The sequence below is a fragment of the Oryzias melastigma genome, linkage group LG5, assembly GCF_002922805.2.
Source record: "Oryzias melastigma strain HK-1 linkage group LG5, ASM292280v2, whole genome shotgun sequence".
NCBI lineage: Eukaryota > Metazoa > Chordata > Actinopteri > Beloniformes > Adrianichthyidae > Oryzias > Oryzias melastigma.
This window is the reverse complement of record NC_050516.1, coordinates 11100792-11122722: the sequence shown is the minus strand read 5'-3', so window position 1 is coordinate 11122722 and position 21931 is coordinate 11100792. Positions and strand designations below refer to the sequence as shown.

Here is a 21931-nt window from a genome sequence, read left to right as displayed (position 1 = left end):
GACCCTTAAAAGTAAGTCAAAAATTCCTCACCTATTGGCAGATTCTCTTTACAAAAGCAAAAAATCTGCAAGTTAGGTAAGAAAACGGTCTTACCAAGTAAGTGTAAAATCTAGTCATTTACACACGTTTCCTAAATTAGGCTTATTTTTAGAATTAAAAGATTAAAAATCATGGTTTTAGACTGTAATATTGAAAACCAAAGTGTCCAATGTAGCACAATTACTAAATCATACAGTCGTGGAGTACTTTTTTTTTTTTTCATTTCTCTTTTTCTAAAGGACACTCCACCCCGTTCCTCATTTGGGGAAGTTGAACTTTCTTGTTCTTTTATAAAAGCTGAACTTGTTGAATGCCAGCCCATTTCCTGTATTTGTGTGTCTTTGTGTGTGTGTGGTGAGGGTGGGTGTGTCCATCTCCATCCCCACTGCCACAACCAGGTGTAAAAACTCTCTGAACCGAGAAACTTGAAAGAGTTTTTATTTTCATCAAAGCATGCAGGCGTAGGCTCATGCTTCCACAGGCCAGTCGCTTGAAGTTGTTCTGTTGAACCAATAGGTGTCTGAATGTGTACGTTTGCCTTTGTGTGTGTGCGCAGTCTCTGTTTGTGTATGCATGTGTTTTCCTTCTGTCTCCCTGCTGAATCTTGGCAGTGTCTTGCATGTGTTATTAGTTTGCTTTCTTTCTTTTTCAGGGGGCTGGTTATTAATAATAAGACTTAAACAGTTTCCATATGTGAGGCCTGGTTGCCAGGCTAGTTCTAGCCTCATCAGTCTGGCCTCGCACAGGCTTTCCTCTCACAACTTACTCGGGTTGGGGAGGAGAAAAAGCTTACACTCTGGAGGTCACCCAACTACGACCTAACACCTAAGTGGCCTTGTCTTTCCAAAGTACTTAACTGTCCAACTTTATGCAAGATGAAGGCTAAATATTACAAGGCACACTTGCTGTATGTGAGTGTCTGCGTGTGTTTTCCTCTCTGGGCTGGGTCTGTCTAGAGCGAGGCCTTCCTCTCCTGCCAAATGAGCTGTGCTGAAAACCGCAGGGAAACGGCATATGTGTATATAATGTATGACGTGTATTTGTGTCTGTGTGTGTAAGGAAACTGCTGTAGAGCTATTTGCCATCAATTAGCCGCTTGGACTGAGATGTGGCCTGCAGTACAGAAGGAGCTGTTTTTATATTCCCAGTAAGGGAGTTCCTCTCTCCGTACCTGCTCACCTCATCATTATCTTTAATCGTCTTATTTCTCGCCGCTCTATCTCATCAACTGACGGAAAAACGAGCCAAAAAAATCTTCATTGGAGGTTATAGATTTCTTCCATGTGGGATTCCATATTTTTTCGCTGATGATATAAAGCAGTCCCGAGGATTCCGTCAGCCCGTTTTATGACCACGCATACACCCCCGTGAATCGATGCAAACATTAGATGAGTGTCGGGATGGAGTTGAAAAGGAGACGAGTCTCACCAAACAGTTTGGAAATGAAGAGAACCATCTGGAAAACGACAACGTCCCTGGAGTTTACAACAGGTCCCTTTTGTGAAAAATAGTATTTGAAAAAATACAACCCCCCCCCCAAAAAAAAAAAAAAAAAAATTCAGTCAGGCTTTTCAAAGATTACGGCATATTTTGAAGTTCTTTTGGAGTTTGTGTTTTTATTGCGTTGGCTCTCGCATGCGGTCTTTCCTCTCTTTAATGGTCAGTCTGGGCTCAGGGAAGCTTGCTTCAGCCGTTTTAAAACCTCAGCTCTTAAACGGTGCCTTTATATTGCGGAAACATTACATTAAATAGCTGAACGGGATTGCCGGTGGTGGGTGGTTTCCAAGGTGTCCCAGATTGTTTCTACTTGGCGGCATCTGAAACAAATTGAGGACAGATTTGAGCCGCTTATGCTCAATATGTTGAGGAACAACTGGTTTTAAGTCCATGTTCCCATGGTTAATGACAAACGACAGGAAAACTGATGGAGGGAGGGGGGAAGACCTGATTAAAATCAGAAAAAGAGCTTCAAATGGGAGGTAGACTCAGTAGAAAGGAGAAGTTCTGCGAGGGCATAGTTTATCTGTAACCCACCGTGAAATTGACAGGCTTTAGAAAGGATTTGTTCAAGCCGTCCCTTTTTCTGTGTTTACCCTGTCGAAAACCCCAGATTTTTCTGAAGCATACACCCCCTTCCCCATTTCCTGAATGACACTGTTGTGTCAACTATAAACAAATTAGCCCAAAGGCTGACGTAATCACTAGCACTAAAAAAATAGTGTTAGTTTTTTTTTTCCTCCTCTCAGTTTGGGAGCAGTAGCTTGTTCTTCCTGTGCTCGCCGCTATCTGCTCTGCAGACTTTCCCCTTTCCGTCGCTGCAGACCAACCTGCACTTCTGCCCCTGCAAACGTCTGTCTGAATTCAGCGTCTGGTGGAAATTAAGAACAAAAGTGAAATCATTCACTTCCACTCCACTTTATTGATGGATTCTCTGAGACTGTAAAGGGTTTTTATCCATTCTCATTGTGTTTAACGGTTAAGAAAACCTCCTCAGTGTCTATGCAAATGTAAGGTAAACAGTTCACCTCTAGTTAGCAGTTACGTGGGGTTTTTTTGGAGTGGAAATTAAGGGTCATCCCATGAGGTCAGCAGCTGCATTCACAAGGCTTCCATTCGTAGGCCAAGGCAATCTATTTTAAGACTTTCCCGATCTTCACTCATAATTTACTGTGGTGAATGAGGGTATGGGGAACAGATTTGTAGAGATGAGAGAGGAAGGGAGGGATCAGAACACAAGAAAGACTCAGTACTTGGAGAAAAGATGCCAAGTAAACTTTTTTTGAGGTATTCATCATATCATGAAACCAAGGAAAAGGCAAGAGACAAGTAGCATAAAGAAAGAGTGATTGAGGGGAAACAGTCTGGTTTCTGTTGCGACTGACAGTGATGTATCTGATGTGTGAGATTCCACAGTGGATCGGGCGCGAACACCGCCAAAGTCAAATTAGCTGCATCCTTTTATCCAATTAACATGCCTTACAGAAGGAGATACATCTAAATCTGGTGTCATCTTCTTTCTGATCACGATCCTTTGAGTTTAAAGAATAAAAGAAACTGGAAGATAAGGGAAGCTGAGAGCTGCTGAACAGTGAAGAACAAGGTGCAAGGAGTGTAAATAAAAGTAGCTTTGGTTTTATGGAGTTTGAAGATATATTTGGTGAGGACAAGCAGCGCACACGGATACAAGGGATCACTGAGACGACCCAGGAGGACGGCAGCATCTCCTCAGCTCGAGCCTGGCTTTCAGCTTCAATGACAGCGCTTGAGGACAGAGATTTAGAAAGTGGGAAGTGTGTGTGTAAGTGGAGGGGGGGATCCACTGTTTCTTTCTGAACCCCGTTTCTCCCACTGATCCAAAATCAGAAAGCATGCAGACCTGTTGAGGGTCAGCTGGGTGTGACGAGTTCTTTGTTGTATCTTTACCCCAAGTCTATTTGGTAGTCTGTCGCTTTCTCCTGAGGAAAAAAAGCAGAAGGAGGAAAAGAAAGCAGCTTTATAAGTTTTCCCCCGCTCACTCTTGAGCCTGTAAGCGGGAATATTTGTTTGATGCCGAGGGATCCCTCACCTCAGACAGTCATGATCTAGTCCAGGGTTCTGCAACCAGAAGCTCCGGAGCCACATGTGGTTCTTTTAACTCTCCATTGTCGCTCCCTGGTTAAAGCAAAAATAAAAAGGGGTTCATTTTAAAAAGTAGCTAAAAGTAAGTTAAAAAAAATAAAGTAATGGAAGGCTTCTGAATAGAACAGCCACTATTCTCCAACAATCCATCAAGAAGTTTGGCTTCATAGCTTAACAGAGCCAAACAAGAATATTTTGACAGATTTTTGAGCACTATTTGCCACAGAAAATGAAATGGAGGTCATATATACTTTTGAACAAATTCAAGGATTATAAGTATGCCTTATGGCTCCAGTCCTTGGCCGTGGACCTCGCCTCTGGCACAACTTGTGCCCCCACCTGTCCCACCTCCATGTGGATGAAGCCCGTCTGCTACACATTATTTAGACATGTAGTTGTAGAGTTAGATAAATATTCCTTAAAAATCCTAGTGCATCACCTGCCTTTCCTGGGGGAGGATCCCTCCTTCATGTGGAGTTTATTTATTTTTTGTTTTCCCTGAATCTGTTTTTTTTCCTTAACAAGAAGGAGGGTGTAAGGGCAGGGATGCCCAGTTCCGTTTAGTCTGTTTAGTTTAGCAATCAGCTTTTGTTCATATTTTATGACTGATTCAATGATTTTGGACAATTATCAGTGTGAATCCCAATGCAAAAACTGTCCAAATTCTTCCCTTCTCCCGACCCCTACATTTAGCCCTCTAAACGGAGAGTTAGGGAAAAATAGTGTCTCATAGTTCGGATGTCACTTTCGCTAGCTAACGTCACCGATAGGTAGCGTTAGTGCAGAGCTTCCAGCACTCAAATAACATTGGTTTTATAACTTTAAAAAGGCCATACTAAAACAAAAAAATAATTACTTACATTTAAATGTAAACTTCTGTGCTTCAGAGCACACCCATGGGAAGAAAATCTCTTCTCCTCCACGGCACAGCACGACACGGTTTACTGGGCTGTCCCTTCGTTTGGAGGGCGGGATTTAAAAAAAAAAAATTTCGGACACTACTTCCGCTAAAAATGGCCCATCGAATGAAGGAGTAGGAAGAAGGGAAGAATTCGGATTGGACCTTGGGCCATAAAGATAAGATTAAATTGAATTTGCTTAAAAAAATATGGCAAAGGTCACTTAATTAGCTCTAATTAATATATATTATATGTATATTACATACTCCAAATCTCTGCTAACATGCCATATGATACTACATTTTCTGCACAGAATGTCTTTTATTTTGAAAGGAAATCATGTGGATTTTTTTCAAAAGTTACAGAAAAAAAACAAACTTATTTTTTAGCTGTTTTTAAATTGTCCCCTATTTACAAAACATATTCCAATCAGGATTATGCTGCTTTTAGCCAAAATTAATCCACATATTATCTGCAGAGCAACAGGTGTTCATTAGAAAATTATGGTGGGAGTAAGCCCACCCCAACTTCCTGTCATCCATCTGTTTACACACTCCAGCCTACAGCCCCTCGCATCCCCAACCAAACACTACAGGTGCAACAAAAATGAAGAGCAATATTGAAGGTATGCAGTCGTACAGTTTTAGGAAAACTAAGATCTGACGTCTACAAGTGGATGCATCAGAATGCAGAGGAGGTGGGATCTTGTCACAACTACAAGTTTTTTCAAACTAAATTCATTTGTCTGCTCCCAAATAACCACAATTTGATGGAAAAAATACTCAGAAATGCAACTTTTTTTCTAGATTTTCTTTAATTATGTCCTCCATTAGCAGAAAAACACCATAAGAACATGTTAAAAACTCCAAAAACCCCATTTTAATCAGAGTGATTATAGACCCAGATTTTAGTTTTGGTGCTGGCACGTCCCTCTCATCCTCACTTGTCCCTCTTTTCTTCTTCTTTTCCTCATGTGGGCCTAAGCAGGGAAACCTGAAACCACCTGCCTCCCCCTTGCCCTCTTAACTCCCTCTACTTCTTGCTTCTTCTTCTTCCCCAAGGACAGCCCACTGTCTGCCCCGGGGGCTGTTTATCTATGGGGGGAGTAAGGGGGATAGGCTAGAAGGAGGGGGGGTGAGTTTGTTTCGTTTCGGCCATCAACAATGGACCTCAGTCAGTGCTGACGGATTACTCCAACATATGGTACCCACCTGTCTCTTTCTTTCTCCCTCTGCCCCCCCTCTCCCTTCCTTAGTTATGCCTTTCTGTTTAGATTTCTTTGCTTATTCCTGCGTTCTCTCTCCCCGTATCACCCAAACATGCGGGGCGGATTAGAGACCAAATTCATCACACACACAGACCTGTTTGCTTTAGCAACCTGAGTCAGACACACATGCTCACACACACACACACAAACCGAGCAGAGGGGCCTGTTTGTTTTCATTTTCTTCTTATTTGTGGCTGAACTTCTATCCACTCATCTCATTCTACTTTACTGAAAATCTGCTTTAAAGTTGAACACACACGCACTGACTTTCAGCTGCAAAATCATCCACAAAACCAGTTTTCTTTTGCTAATCGACGCTCCAGCCGCCCTTTCCCAACTCCATCCACCGTCGTTATTTTAGGCCTTTTAAGAGTTTTAGTGAAGGTAGTCAGAAAGTTGTGGTTTCTGTGTTGTTGTGTGTGTGTCCTTGTGTGTGCATTCATGTATGTGCCTGTCTGACCCTGCTGAATTAAAAAATGCCCTGTTATTAAAGGCTGTGTCAGAGGCGATGATTTACAGAGGGGAGCGATGACAAGTCAGAAGAACTCACACACACCGCACTAACACGCACACACACACACACTCTGGGCTCTCTCAGGCCTCCAAGCTGAGCTGTGACCTCCTCACCCTCCTTCCCCTTCCTCCGCCTCCCTCCCTCCCTCTCTCGCTCTAATAAAACCTGTCTGACACCACTGATGTGTGCAAATGTGTGTGCGTGCGGGTGTGTATATGCATGTGTGCTCAGCGGCAGCACAAAGACTCTGTTGTTGGGCCTCCCTCTTAGGCCTCCCTCATATTTTCTTTAAAGGTGCAGTGCGCCCCCAAGAATGCCACAAGGGGAACGGGGAGTTCGGGCGGGGGGGAGTAGCTTGCGAAAGTGTGTGTGGGTGGGTTGAGGGGTTGATAGAGTGGTTGGGGGTCTCATAGAAGAAAAAAGGCGAGGAATGAGTATGAAGAGTTGGAATAAAAGCGGAGGGTCAAAGAGGAGAGGTGCTTCTTGATAAAGTAGACATGAGAGTTTTTGGCTTTGGTTGCAGGTGGCATTTAGATGTGTGTCTGCCTCTTTGACTGAGACGTTTGTGATCTTCTCTGGCAGTTTAGAGTTAAATTAATGGAACTAAATTTTCCCACTTTTTAGCTCTTTTTGTTTAAGTTGGGAGCTCAGGATAGAGAGAGCGTTGGGCAGCGCAAACAGAAAACACAATTTTGTTTACACTTGAAGTCCCACTTTGATCATCTTTGAGTTTTTTTTTTCCAATTTTGTCATTTTTAGGCTAAATAAAAAAACATAGTTTTCTAGGACATAGCTTCTGTAGAGCGGCAAGGCGTCATTAGAAATTCACCTCTAAGTTGTGGCCTGGGGCATTGTCACTGTGTAAGCCCACCCCCACTTCCCGCCATTCCTTTGTTTACATGCTCTCCTTCTAGCTTACAGCTCCTCACACTCCCAACCTAACATTACTGATGCAACAAGCAAAACTGCAGCTATCCAGGCACACAATTTGAGCCAGAAAAAAAAGAATGCAGTCGTCTTCAAGCAGATTCAGTGAATAGTGTGGAACTTGGAGCTTCGATTGTAGCTTTTACGTCACAGCAACAAGCTTTTTCCAACGGCATTCTTTTGTCTGCTCCGGATTCTCAACAATTTAAATTAAAAAGAAAAATGAAATTCCGTTCTAATCTTAATTTACATTTTAATCCTAATTTACATTCCGTAGTCAGAAAAAGGCAATAAAAACATGTCAAATACAATTTTTCATCAGAGTGGGTCTTTAAAGAGATAACTTAGATAACAATCTAAGTTTGTATGAGAATGTATTATTTTGGGTTAAGTGTTAAGTGATGATTTAGGGCTGGAGTGTCAAACTCCAGGCCTCGAGGACCGGTGTCCTACATATTTTCCAACCAACCTGCTGTTGAAGCTTCATATTGGCTAAAGTCACCTGATCCAGGTAATCAGCAGCAAATAAGGCAGGATTTCTGGAAGACCAGCAGGAGGATGTCCCTGGAGGCCTTGAATTTGACCCCCCTGATTTAGGGTAATGTAGTGCTAGAGTTCTCAAACAAATCTACAGCTTCCAGTAGCAGATTTAGCAGTTTAACAATAACATGAGGCCCGCAGCAGCGTTTGCATTATTTATTTATTTATTTTTTTTCCTTACCTTACCGGCAATTTTAAAAATGCATTTATAAAATAAAATTGTACTTTAATGTTAAAGCAAATCATTTCACATACATTATTTTTACCTGGAATAAAACATTACATTTATGGAATGTCTTAATTTGTTAAGCACTCAGTATGACGATTCACATTAATAGTTGTATGCCTTTTCAGTGATTTAGGGTGTTTTTATGACCATGTTAAATAAAGATTGGTGTAAAATTAATTTAGACACTTTTAATATGTGTTTTGCTCGGGGGCCCCAGGCGACCGCCTATACCTTTGCCTAATGGTAAGTCCACCCTTGACATCTTCAAGAGGATATTGTTCTATTGTTCTGTTCATCATATAGACAAAAATAGAATTTTCTGGAACTGGTGCTGTAGGACCCAGAATGCAAAAGTCTGGGTTTGGTGACAGAAACATTAAATAAATATGACAAAAAAAGTGGCAAACAAGACCAGATGAACTAGCTAGCAAAAAACAGACACCTAAATCCATTGAGAACAATGAAGTGACATCCAGACAGGTGTAGATGACTGGCAACTTTAACCTGATGTGGCTAACAGAGGGCTAACTCAAAGAACGCAATGGAAACTGAGAATATTAGATGACAAAACCAAACTTAAGGGCACTGTCCTAACAAGAATAACTTCTGATAATGTGATTTTTTTTTCTCTGAAGCTTTTACTTGTCGGTGAACTTCGAACTGCAGGGTTTCTGAGTAAATGTTGAATGACCCAGGGGCTGAAAAGTGCTTATACAAAAGACTGTGGTGAAACAAGCTGTTTTTAGCTGCCATTTAAATGTTTCCATCATAAAGTGCTGTATTTTTAAATACAGTAAAGTATAATTTTGCTTTTAAAATTGGAAGTTAAAAGATTAGTTTTGTTAATTGCTGGATCATACAGGTTACATTCAGGTGTGTTTGACTCTGACATGCAAGTGTGAGTGATTGAGCACTTTGTGCCAGCAGCTGGAACAGACCTGTGGCAGCTCTGAAAGCAGCTGCTGCAAGGATAAAGGCAGGTGAGTGGAACAGCTGGAAAACGGAACTTGGTGAAAAGATTTAAGCCAAGAGCTATCAAAGCTAACGAAGAACCAGCAGGTTTTGGCACTTTGAGAGAAAGAAATCAGAAATAAAATAGAGTTTCTTGTTCATAAAAAAGGTCTAATTCCTGCCAAAATGTTGTGTACCAAATATCTTTAAAAGGGGAGTGTCTTCTAATAGATCAGGGATGTCAAACTCAATCGCACACTGGGGCTAAAATTCAAAATACTTCTTAGGTCGCGGGCCGAACAGGATAAACATTTATTGAACACTCTAAAAACGAAAAATTTAAAACTTTGAACATGTAACTTGTTAACATTATTATTAATAATAACAGACATAAATAATATTCCAGAATAAATCAACTCAAACTTTAAACAACTTTCAATATTTTAATCTGCATAAAAACATATTTTGTCAAAATTAAACAAGCACAAGATAACATCGGGCCGTTAATAACAATAAAATAAAATGATCCGGAGGGCCGGATCCGGCCCCAGGGCCTTGACTTTGACACATGTGTAAAAGATGCTTTCAAACTATTGCACAAATAGATTTCTCTACATTTCAGTGTCCCTTTGCTTTTGAATAACTGATTTTCACAAGTTGCAAAATAAAAAAAGAAACTTTCTAAATGTGGATTTTATTTTTGTGGCAGTTTGAGGAAACTCATTCTGCTTTAGATTCACAGCCTTTTAAAGGTTTATATCTTCTAGAAAGTATTAAATCTATAAAGAAAACACATTTATGTGCAAATATTTTTCTCAAGTAGATTCAAGCTAAAACTTAAATTGATGATGTTTGTCATAAAAAATCTCACAATCATGAATCTACTTGAGGTTTTGTGTCCCTCCTGACCTGTTCTTATCAGCTGTTTTTAATGGGCGTGGCCTACTGGACAAATCTGTCAGATCTATTTAAGTGACCACGCCCCCTTCTGTTTGTCTCCCTCATATTTGAAAGATTGTGCCTTTAAAAAAATAAATTATTGAAGATTTTTAGTGTTCCAGTTTTTCCTTTAAAAAAAAACTCCAGGTCTAAATTAATAAGCAAAAAAAGAAAAAAAACATTTTGCACTTGAGGGAAATTAGATTAATTTGCCTCTTAGCTGTGTCATATTTGCATAAGACACATTTCCAATCCATAATAGGCTTCTGTGAAGGGAAGTACGTTTTAGCACTTCTTGTCTTGGGAGCACACATCTGTGGATTCAGGCACAAGAGAGGAGACAGGCATCACCTCTGCTTGGTTGTAGCGTTTATGAAAGCCATAAATGGCTCTTTAATATAGTGGTAATCAGGGTGGTAATTTGGGTGGAATTGTCCCTTATTGTTGCCAGACATGCCTCCTCAGCTCCTGCCAACATACACTCGTGCTCACACACACAGACAAACGCACACACTCACTCTCGGGCAGACAGGGTGTTCAAGGAGTAATTCACACCACATGCCAACAAAGTGGGCGGTTGTGTTTGTCTGTGTGTGCATATGTGTGCACGCTTCGTGTGTCTACGGCTGTTTTAATGCTGAGGTCAACCCAGTAAAGGGAGGGGCTTCCCAAGATTTTTGTCAAAGTGCTAAAATTCATGTGTGTGTCTGCAGGCATGTCCGTTTGTGTGTTTTAATTGCGGTCTCAGCAAAAGTAGCAAGTGTGCTCCGTACAGATGGTTTTCATCAGTCCGGCTGCGCTCGGGCCTGCTCTCGCTCCGTCTAATTTCTCCTCTCTTTTTCTAATTAAACATTACTAAATGTACTCTTGCTTCTAATTTGACAATTGGTTTAATGAGTGACGGTGGGCTTTGTTTGCTGCTGTTTCAGTTTTCTCTGGTCACTGAGTCATTTCCACGGCTGTATGATTGAGTAAGAGCTTTTAGAATAAAGAACATCTCTGGTGTTGGCCGTTAATTTGCAGTACACACAAATGCGCCCACACACAAGCACACACAGGGACTTTCATAAATCAATATTTACTAAGAAACCCTTCCCTTTTGAGTCAGAGGAAGCAAATGTGCATCCTGCTGTCCCAACTCTCTCACCCCCCCTGTCATGAAGTTGTGCTTGTACAGTACTTTTGTGCTGTGTGTGTGATTGTGTCGACGTGTCGTTGGTGCGAAGCGGCTCCTGGGCTTGTGTTTTCTTGTTTTGTTTTTAGGGCAGTTTCGGACATTCCAGCGCAAACAGCGTTTCCTCGGGGAGTGATTTATTCTGATGATGGAGTGATTCCGTCTTTGACACTCAGACAAGCCATTCAACAGGAAAGGAAGGAAGTTTAGGCGAAATAAAAGCGTTAAAATAAAAGGGGGGAGATGGTGGTTATGCTTCGAAAGCACATGGAACGGCTCATGTGTCAGATGTGGAGGGATGAATCAGCAACATTCAAGGGCAGAGTGAAGGAATGGAAAGTGAGCTGGTGGTGAGCAATGGTTTCACTGGGAGACATGGTCAGAAATGAAGGAGGAAAAAGCTCTGCAGGGCAAATCAATGTGACACAAACAGCATTGAAAAGTAAGAAAATGTGTGTAAACTTTCATTTGACCTTTTTGGGTTTACGATACATAAAGCTTCAAACAAAAATGACGGATTATGCCTCTGAACATCCCTCTACTGCTTTCCTCCACAGGCTCTCCAAGCAGCCAGACAGTTCCTGCTCCAGCAGGCCTCTGGACTAAACTCCCCTGGCAGCAACGAGGTCAAGCAGAGCCCAGTGCAGGTCAGAGCACACACACAGACACAACCCATGAAAAAGCTGCTTTCTCATAATTTGTATTTTATTAAACTGCTGACTGCTGCAGCGTTTTCTTTCTTTTTTTTTTTTTTTTTTCTTAACCAATCTGCCACGTCAACTATACTGTGTGATACTTTCCTTTTTCCTTTCGTGCTCTCTGTCTGCTAGTATCTGCGCTTCTTTCTCTCTGTGAGTGTGTTGGATGTTGTGTGTGAATAAGGCCTTTGTAGTGCTTCTGGGCAGCGAGCTGTTTTCAGAGTTGAATTCCATAGTAAGCAGTGGGACTGGGGTTAGTTGGAGTGCAGGATCCCCGCTAAAGAACACACTCGCACACACAGGCAGGACACATGCATCATTACTTGTTGTTTGGTATCACTCAAGACATCTCGTTTGGCAGTTCGTCACTTTTATGTAATATGCTGACTCTGCAGAACTGGGACTGTTTTGCTGGATTTTATACAAGTGGAGCTGCGGGTCCATTTAAACAGAGAAGCACTCCCAGTGTTGGCTTTTCACATGATAAACAGCTGGATTCGTCCTGCAGTCAGTGAGAGACAAACAGATGGATGCATAAAATAAAACCTCAGATTGTTAAATCCGGATTAAAACCATCATAAATCTATGTTGAAAAGTTAAAACCCTAAAAATATTCTCACCTGGATTTATTGACGGATTATGCCTTACAAGAGAAAAAGCTTGTTTTGGTTACAAAACAAAAACAAATCTTGTAAAGATTAGTGTGTTGGTAAAGTATAAACAACCGATCAGGAGTTAAGAATCGGATGATGATAATTTATGTGCTAAAAAATAAATAAATAAAAAATAAGTAAAGCTAAGCAGGGTGGGATTATATACATTTGTTAAGTTATTAACTACTTTTGACAAACCTGATGTGTTAAGTTCTGTATGCAAAAGAGCTAATAAGTCTATTTATGATTAATGATTAAGAGTAATAACTGTATGCCTATTTTCCAATCAATTTTATGACTAACTATCCGAAGTTTGACATATCTCTGTATATTCTGTTGTTTATCTTGTTTCGTTTTTTTTGCATTTATTAATTGCTTGAAATAAGACCTTTCCTTTTTTTTTTGGTTTGTTTCCATCCCAATGGAATAAAAACAGTCGAAAAGTATGCTTTTACTTTGTTAGGACGTCCTGTTTTACAGGCTTTTCTGCAGGAAATCATTAAATATAACAACAACAATAATAATAATAATAATAATCTAAATCTTTATGTGCATCTTTTTTTATTAATTGTTGGGACCTAATAATCTATAATAAAAAAAGAAATAGATAAACCACTTTGCAAATCAAATCCAAATAAACAGATCAAAAATCCCAGTGATCTTTCAGTTATGATCTTGACGTTTTTAGCTAAAACTAAAAAACTTGGGTTGTGTTGGACATAGTTTCTGCAGAGCGCCAGGAGGAATTCACACGCTACTTTGCAAAATGCTTTTTTTGTCTGCTGCTGATTCACATTGATTTACATAAATGCTATTATGTCCTCCATCATTAAAAAAAATGCTGCAAAAACACATTTTAAAAAACACCAAAAAAACATTTTATATTGGAGTGGGCTTATAAAAAAGGTGAAAAAGTTAAAATTTTGAACCATGGTTAATCGTAATGGTTTAACAGACAGTTCTTTGAAAAAAACATCAAAATAAAAGCCTGTACAACACTCATTATGTCCTCAATAAAGTCTATAAACAGAATTAAATTAATAATTTTAAAGGTTAAAGTAAAAACTTTGGTTAAACCTTTGCCTCTCAGAAAGGCTGGTCTGAAATGGAGCAGTGCATGTGAACAAGCACATTTGAGCGCGGCAGAACGCAGGTCAAACTCGCATTAGATTGACCTGCTTCAAACCCATATCTTTGTGTGAAAGAGTCCAACCTTCCCCCGGCTCCTCTCTCACAAACACACATACAAATACGGCTCCTCCCCTCCTCTGCACTCCTCCATCTCTTCTTGTTTGTCTTGTTTGTTGCTGCCTGACCTGGCTAGCATCTCTGTGCTCTCCAGGGCTCAAATGCTTCATCTCTGTTGTCTGAGCTGTCAGCTCAGATGGGCCCCACACATCCTATCAACACAAACACACAGACACAGCGCGATATAAATGTGTGTCTCACATTCCCAAACAGACACACATTTTGGTTTTTGTGTAGGTGTGGAGGGCGGCTTCTCTTAGGCTGTTTATCAAACTGTTGAGTTCAAAGTGTTGAGTTACTGAGAGAAACATTGAATATCTAGATACTGATATTTCCATCTGTCATCACCCCCCTACTCCCCCTTTATTGCAGCAACTTTAGCTGTGAAGGCCGCTGAACTTTGGTGTGGGAAGCGAGGCCTCTGATGTGGTCATTTCTAAAGGTGACAGTCCACAGCGCCTCACATCAGGCACAAAATGGCCGTCCTCAGGTTGTATCCTGCTGGGCTGCTCTCACACATGCAAATGAGCCGGAGCCAATAATGAGATCTTTAGGAGCTCGATAATTAGATTTTTCCCTTCGCTCGGAGGGGGAACAGCAGAAGCAGACAGGCTGAGCACGGAGACTTCCTCCTCGTGTCTCGACTTCTCTGGAGAAACCTCAGTCTATGCTGACAAGCCCCCACCTACTACTCAATGACCCCCACCAACTCCACCACCCACCCCATCATATTTCCTTTCTCTACATATAATAGAAGGGAGGATCTGAGCGGAAGGGGAAAAGAAACTCTGAGATTTAATCTGCTTTTTGATTGGTTGCTCAGAGATGGTCCCTGTGTTTGGCTGGCAGTGTGAGATGATATCAGTCTACTTTGTGTGTGTGCGTGTCACATTGTCAGATGACATATTCAGGAGAAACTTCACAATAGTGCAAGTCTGTGGATGAGCAGCTGTAGAAAGGACTGAATGCAAAGAAGAAGAAAAATGTAGAGATGCTGACTGAAAAGGAGACGCAGCGATTGGCATAGAAAAAGAATACTTCAACAGTACCACCATAAGGCTATAGAAACACTAGTTGTAGTGTATATCTTGACGATTGTAAGGCTGTAAGGCAACATATGTCAAAGTCAAGGCCCGGGGGCCAAATCCGGCCCTCTGGGTAACTCTATCCGGCCCTCCAGATCATTTTATTTTATTCTTATTAAATGCCCGATGTTATCTTGCTCTCATTTTTAACTTGTATAATTTTGACAAAATATATTTTTGTAAAGGGTAAAATATTGAAAATTATTTAAGGTTTAAGTAGATTTTTTCTAGAACAATATTCCTACCTTCTTACTATTCATAATTAAGTTAAAAGCTACGGTTTTAAAGTTTTAAAAATTCACATTCTGCTAGCTTTTTGGACTATTTTGTCATTTACTAAGATTTTTAGGCTATTTTGGAGTTTAGCTAATATTTAGGCTACATGCTAGCTGTTTTAGCTAATTTAGGCTTTTTAAAAGTTTTTAGGCTGTTTTGGTGTTATGCTAATATTTACACTCTAGCCTTTTTGGGTAATTTAGGCCTTTTTTCAGTTTATTAGACTATTTTAAAGTTTAGCTACTTTTTCAGGTACATGCTAGTTTTTTTTTGTTTTTTTCGGCTAATTTGGGATTTAGCTAATATTTCAGCTGGATATCAACTTCAGCATTTTCAGCTATCAGCTTCAGTGTTTTTAGTTATCCCTTTCAACATCTTCCTCTATCAGCACTAGCATCTTCAGCGGCCAAATTCAGTCTACAGCATTCACTCTAACATTATCGCAGGTAATGCTACATATCCAGTTCATAACTATGTTATTCCTACTGTAAGGAATACGTGAATACTTAGATATTAACGTATGCGGTATATTGATTTGGCGATCTAGCGGAATATTTTGTTTGGCGATACTTGTATCGATTAAAAATGCTGACCAGGCGATATTTAATTAATTATCTATGAGCGTCCTTTTAGCATCTAACTTTTTTTTCCACCTAAACCCCCAACCACTGGTTGGCAGCACAACACACTGAGCCTCTTTGAACAGCGCAGTGTTCTGTGTCCTGATTGGCTGTTGACCTTGTCAATCAATATCTTTCGTGCCGTTCAGCTTGCAACATTTACATAAATCTTTCATCGTTATCAGATCTCTGTTTTCATTTTAAAACACTGGACTTATTTTCTTTTTAAGGTTTGAATTTAGAAAGTTTATGAGAAAATGTTCATGTCTGTCTGAGGAAAGTGTATAGTGTGGGATTTTACAGCCTGAAAACATCTGTCATTCTACTTTGTGGGTTTCACCTATAGCAGGTTATTATTAGAATGTAACTAAACGAGGGACCACTGTACTTATATGGGGCTTTACCTTCATTGAAGGTCCAAAGTACTTTACAGTCACAGTCCTGTTCACTCTGCTGTGGAACACTGGCACCAACCTGTAACCACCAGGAGCAATGTGGGGTTGAGTGTCTTGCCCAAGGACACTTTGAGTGGGCAGGAATCAAACCTGCGATCAGATTGGCTGCTCCACTTCTGTACCATAGTTGTCCCTTTATTTGAGGTCTGTTTCTTGAAAACTTGTACCAATATTACTGAAGTCCCAGATCACTTGTCCAAGGTCCTTATAAGTAAAGTCATTTACAGTAAAAATATACTTAAGGAATGTATGTGTCACAATAATTATTGCTCTAAGATTACAGAATGGGATTGTGGGTGGGTATATAAACTAAGCAAAACCCAATGCACCACTGTCAATAGAAGTGTGTACATTTTCAAAGTGAAGTGTCAATGAAAGTTTTCATTTTCAAGTTATTTTCATTAAATAATTAGATCTGTCTTAAAAAAAATCATAAAACAATGTTTAATCTTATTTTGATAAATAAAAAAAATAAAAGTGATTTAATTAAACTCAAACAAAAACATTAATATAATTCTACTCATAGAAAAAAAAAAAACGAACAAAAATTAATACTGTAATGGAGGTCAAAGTTTGGACCTCTTGCCTCCTATTGGCTGTTTTTGCTCCTTTGGCTGAAATTGCAACATTAAGACTTTTTTGTGGCATCTACGTCACTTAAATGGTTACTAAGTGTGAAGTGTCTCAACTTAAACATAAGCAGAAATCACATTCTTTTGAAATTACATGTCATAGAAAGTTTTAAACATTCTTAATGTTTTTAATGTCAATTTATATCACTTGTATCAGTCAGTGGTGTTTAAATTGTTATAATATAATAATAATAATAATAATAATAATAATAATAAATTAGTATTAAACATGTATGTATTCAAATATGTGGGAAAGCATACAGGCTTCCATAGGGTTTCCTAATTTTTTCACATAACATTTTATTGTAGTTTGATCAGTGAACTGTTGATTTTGAATTTATGAATCAGATCAAATCACCTCATAAGTAACGATCAGCATCTCTACTTTGCTGTATTTAATTTTTTTTTAAACATTACAATTTCAAGTCCGTCTGTTTTTTAAAGACCCTTTATCTTTGCCTTTCCGCATATCCACATGGACCTAAGTGGCCACAGTTTGTGTAATTGTTTGTGTCACGTGTGCCGCTGACAGAACCGGTGGGCACACAGCTGGCAGACGGTGTGGCAATTGGCGGGGACCCAGCATGATACATAGCATGCCTCTGCGACCTGCCTCACATTCCCTACAATAGACACACTTGGCACACGCCGACACATATGCACCACTTGGCAGACACATGGCTGGCACACTTAACACGCTGGTACTTGGCATGCTCACATACAGATTAAGGCACGTGCTTGGCTGTTGCCCATATGTATGTAATTGAATAGTGCGGTGTCCTGTTTTCATGTATTATTGAGGAGACTGTTTAATTAGGAAAAAAATGAAAGGACTCATTAGAGTTATGCTAATTAGCTTGGCTCGCTGCTCTCTGGAGAGGGCTGACACCAGCGCAGTGTGATGGAGAAAGACAAGGAGTTATTCAGAAGAGGTGAAAGAGGAAACAGTTGCGTCACTCTTAAAACGGAGATTGTTTTTTGTTATTTTGCAATTCTTGTTTTATTTTGAGCATTAATATCTTCCTCTATAGATCAAACGAAGGTTAAGAGAAATCAGATAATTGTGTTTAACCTCATAGAAGGTGTAGCTGTCTCTGTCTTTTATTTTCTTTCAAATTGTTTTGTTCTAGGCGGTCATTTCACCCACAAAGTGAAAGTGCTGAGCTGGCAGTTTCTTTCCTCCGATATGAAGGCAATTTTGGTTGTGTGTGCAGGTTAGTGAGTTTGTGTGTGTGCGCTTTTGGGTACGGCGTGGGATCCTGACAGTTTGTGAAGGGTGTGAGGGGTACTGACTGAGCAGCCAGTGAATTGGGTTCGGCTCTGGACGGAGGGGTGGACAGACAGACGCAGAAGATGGAGAGGAAAGGTTTCGGGTCTGTCCACTCGAGTGTGAAAGTCTTATTTTGTGATTTCAAACATGAGTGAAATCAGTAACGAAATATGGTCGATAACAGCCTCTCACACTTCCCAGCAAAGTGCCCCGATTGGGTGTGTGTCCGGGCGTTTCTTTAAATGTGTTGTCATTTTTATTCTGAGGCACTGGGGCGTCAGATGGAAGGAGGCAGCAAGGCAGGGTGGGGAGGTGGGATGGAGGGCATCCACTTGAACTTACTGGCCTTCCACTGTCCTGTCTTTAGTTTTTTTTTTCCTTTTTTCTGCTCATTTCTGCGGCCGCTGTCAGCGACAGCTGTGTTTTATAACCTTCTGCGTTTGTGAGCAGCAGAAACCACATGACAAGTGCAGCTCAGACCCCAGCGGACTTATTTCTGTCCCCGCTTGCTTGTTCCTCCGAGAATGACATCAGGGCGCTCTTAAACTCCTTCTCATATCTAAACAGTTTATAAATGATTTCTTAATTGATTGATTACAAAAAAATCTGAGAAAACCTCAAACATTTCAAGTATTACAAAACAAGATTTTTGAGACCAAAACTAAAAATTCCCACCCTGCAAATGAAATATTTTGTCAAGGAAAATTCCTTTGTGTTGGTCAAAAAAAATACAAACCCTTTCTTTTCTAAACTAAAACAATCAAAATTACTCTGAGATAATAAATGACATTCTTGGTCAAGAAATTGACCTCATGACAATATTTTTTTCCATCAAATCATCTGGAAAAGAAAAAGAATCCTCTAAAATAACATTGTACTTCAAAACTCTCAAATAAATCATTGAAAGCTGCATGCAAAACTGTAATTTTAACAACAATATATTTAGAAAATTAAAAAAACAAACTCTTTTGATGTATTTTGTCTTCATTTGCCTGAACTTACACACATAAACATTGTTTTGGCAGAAATGCAACTCAACCAACTACAGTGAGAAAAGATTCTGTATTTTTAGTAAAGAAATAATGACAATAGTCTTTCCATTAAAGCATCTGAAGCGACCAAAGAACCCTTCAAATCAACATTCTACTTAAAAACTCTCAAATAAATTGTGCAAAACTGTTATTTTAACAACAAAAAATGACTTTGTCTTCATTCACAGGAACTTACATAAATGAACATTGTTTATTGGCATAAACGAAGCTAAATCAAACTATTGTAAGAAAAGATTCTGCATTCTTGGTAAAGAAATGTAGTGTTTGACAATAGTCTTTTGATTAAATCATACGGAGAAACCAAAGAATCCTAACTCTCAAATAAAATGTGGAAAACCACATTTAGAAAAATAAAGAATTTGGGAAAATCCTTAATTTTTCATGCAGAAAATTAAAATAACCAAAGTACTTTGTCTTCATTTGCAGGAACTTACACAAACAAACATTGTTTATTGGCATAAAAGCAACTTAACCAAACCACAGTGAGAAAAGATTCTGCATTTTTGGTTAAGAAATGATGACAATAGTTTTTCCATTAAAGCATCTGAAGTGACCAAAGAGTCCTTCAAAATAAAATTCTACCCGAAAACTCTCAAATGAAGTGTGCAAAACTGTAATTTTAACAAAAATACATTCAGGAAATTAAAAGAAATTAATTACTTTGTCTTCATTTGAAGGAACTTACACAAACAAAACATTTTTTTCTGGCAGAAACGCAGCTCAACCAAACCACTGTGAGACATCATATGGCATTCTTGTTAAAGAAATGTAGTTTATGACAAAGCTGCATGCACAAATGTGTATTTAATTTTTATTTTTTTACAAATAATACATTAAGGAAATAAGAAGAAATGTATATTTATTTTTGTGCACTTTGTCTTCTTTTGCAGGAGATTAGACAAAAAAAAACATTGTTTATTGGCAGAAATGCAGCTCAACCAAACCACAGTGAGGAATGATTCTGCATTCTTGGTAAATAAATTGAGTTTATGTCAACAGTCTTTTGAATAAATCATCTTAAGAGACTACATAATTCCTCAAAATTAAAGTCTACTTAAAAACTCAAATAAAATGTAAAAGCTGCATGAAAAACTAATTTTAACAAAAATACATTTTGGAAATAAAAAAAAAACTATCTTTTTGTGCACTTAGTCTTTATTTGCAATAACTTACACTAACAAACATTGTTTAATGGTAGAAATGCAATTTAAACAAACCACCAGTTAGAGAAGATTCTGCATTCATAGTAAAGACATTATGCCAATAGTTTATCTGAAGAAGCCAAATAATCCTTCAAAATAAAATTCTACTTAAAAACCCTTTTTAATAAAATGTGAAAAGCTGCATGCAAAACTAATTTTATCAAAAATACATTTAGTATTAAACTCTTTAGTGCATTAAGCTTCCTTAGCAGGGACTTTCACAAACGGACTTTGTTTATTGGCAGAAACGCAGCTCAACCAAAAAAGTTTTGGAGTGTGGAGCAGTAACGTGGCCCCTGGACCTGCTTCAGGCCCGCTGGAGGAGGGGTATTCACCACAAACAATAGGGCTCTTTTACTTGCAGTGGAGGGCCGGCCTTGTCATCCAAACAACACACTCAGGACAGTGGGCAGTCCCTCCATTTCTCTTTTTCAAGTACTTTTTGTCTTCTGCTCCTCTCTTCTCTTTCCAAAAACTCTTTGCCCCTCCCCTTGCTCTTCTCCTGTTTCTAAGCATTATGGGAGCAGGTTGGCTGCGCAATCCCCCCCAAATAACACACTCATTTTACTTTTAAGGGAATTATAGCAAAGTTTGCCTAAGATGGTAAGAAGGAGTTGAAAAACCTTTTTGCTAAAGATTTGACCAAAAAATTGAAATGATGAAGTGTGTGTGTGGGGGTGCACGAGCGTGTGTGACGGGGGGTAGACAGGGAGTCTGTCAGCTCCAGGGTGAGGTGGTAATGCTCAGTGACAAGGATAAACAGTGTTGGGCTTTGTTCCTACCTTGAGAGGGAGTGAGGAGGAGGAGGAGGACTGTGTCAGCCTCTCTCTTCTTCCCGCGCTCTCCTTGTCATTTTTTCAATTATCCCTCTCTTCTGTGTGTCCCCGTAGACCCAGAAGCAGAACCTGCATCCTTAGACTGAGAGCCTGTTTAGATTTTGATTATTGCCTCCTTTCTGTTCGTTGCCCTCTGCCATGACACTCACACTCTCTCACACACTACTTGCTGCACACCTCTGAGCCAGAAGAGATAAATAAAAAAATATATCCCAACTCCAAACTGACTTTTTGAAACGATTTTGTGCTTAAACATTTTACTATATTTTATTAGATTTTAATTTGTTGCCCTTTTCAAGACCGACTCCAATAAAATTGTGTTTTTTGGTGTTTTTAACAGGTTCTTGTAGCGTTTTTTTCTGATGATGGAGGACATAAATAAGGAACATTAATCAAAATCATGAATTAGGAGCAGACGAAAAAATGCAGTTTGAAAACGCGTGTATGTTCAAACTACAGTCTCCCTGCTCCGCCCCATTCTGATAAATCCACAGACAAATAGAGCTTCGTTTTCCTTTTTTCGAGCTGGCTCGGATTTTTTTCAATTATTTCGATTCTTCATTTCACTTAAATTTTGAGTTTACACATTTATACACATTTGTTTAGACAAACATTAATAATCTACTATATGATGTGAATATATTTATATTAATCCGATCCAGTTCACATACTGTAAAATGTATCAGTGAAATACTGAGATTGTTAATATCATACAGAGTTACATAATTCTCTAAAGGAGAAGTTCTGACAAAAATGAAAGATCATTAACATTGTAAACATTGTACTGCTTCTCCTGGAGGGCGTTT

The 21931-nt window shown here is 39.3% G+C and overlaps 1 protein-coding gene across 3 annotated transcripts in view; it reads left to right on the top strand.

The window, feature by feature from the left end:
• Nucleotides 1-21931, top strand: part of foxp4 (forkhead box P4) — a 98002-nt gene that overhangs the window by 39267 nt on the left and 36804 nt on the right. For all 3 annotated transcript variants that reach the window (XM_036211849.1, XM_024269869.2, XM_036211848.1), the window contains exon 3: nucleotides 11656-11745. In XM_036211849.1, coding sequence (XP_036067742.1) covers nucleotides 11656-11745 — 90 coding nt within the window. The remainder of the gene's footprint in view (nucleotides 1-11655; nucleotides 11746-21931) is intronic.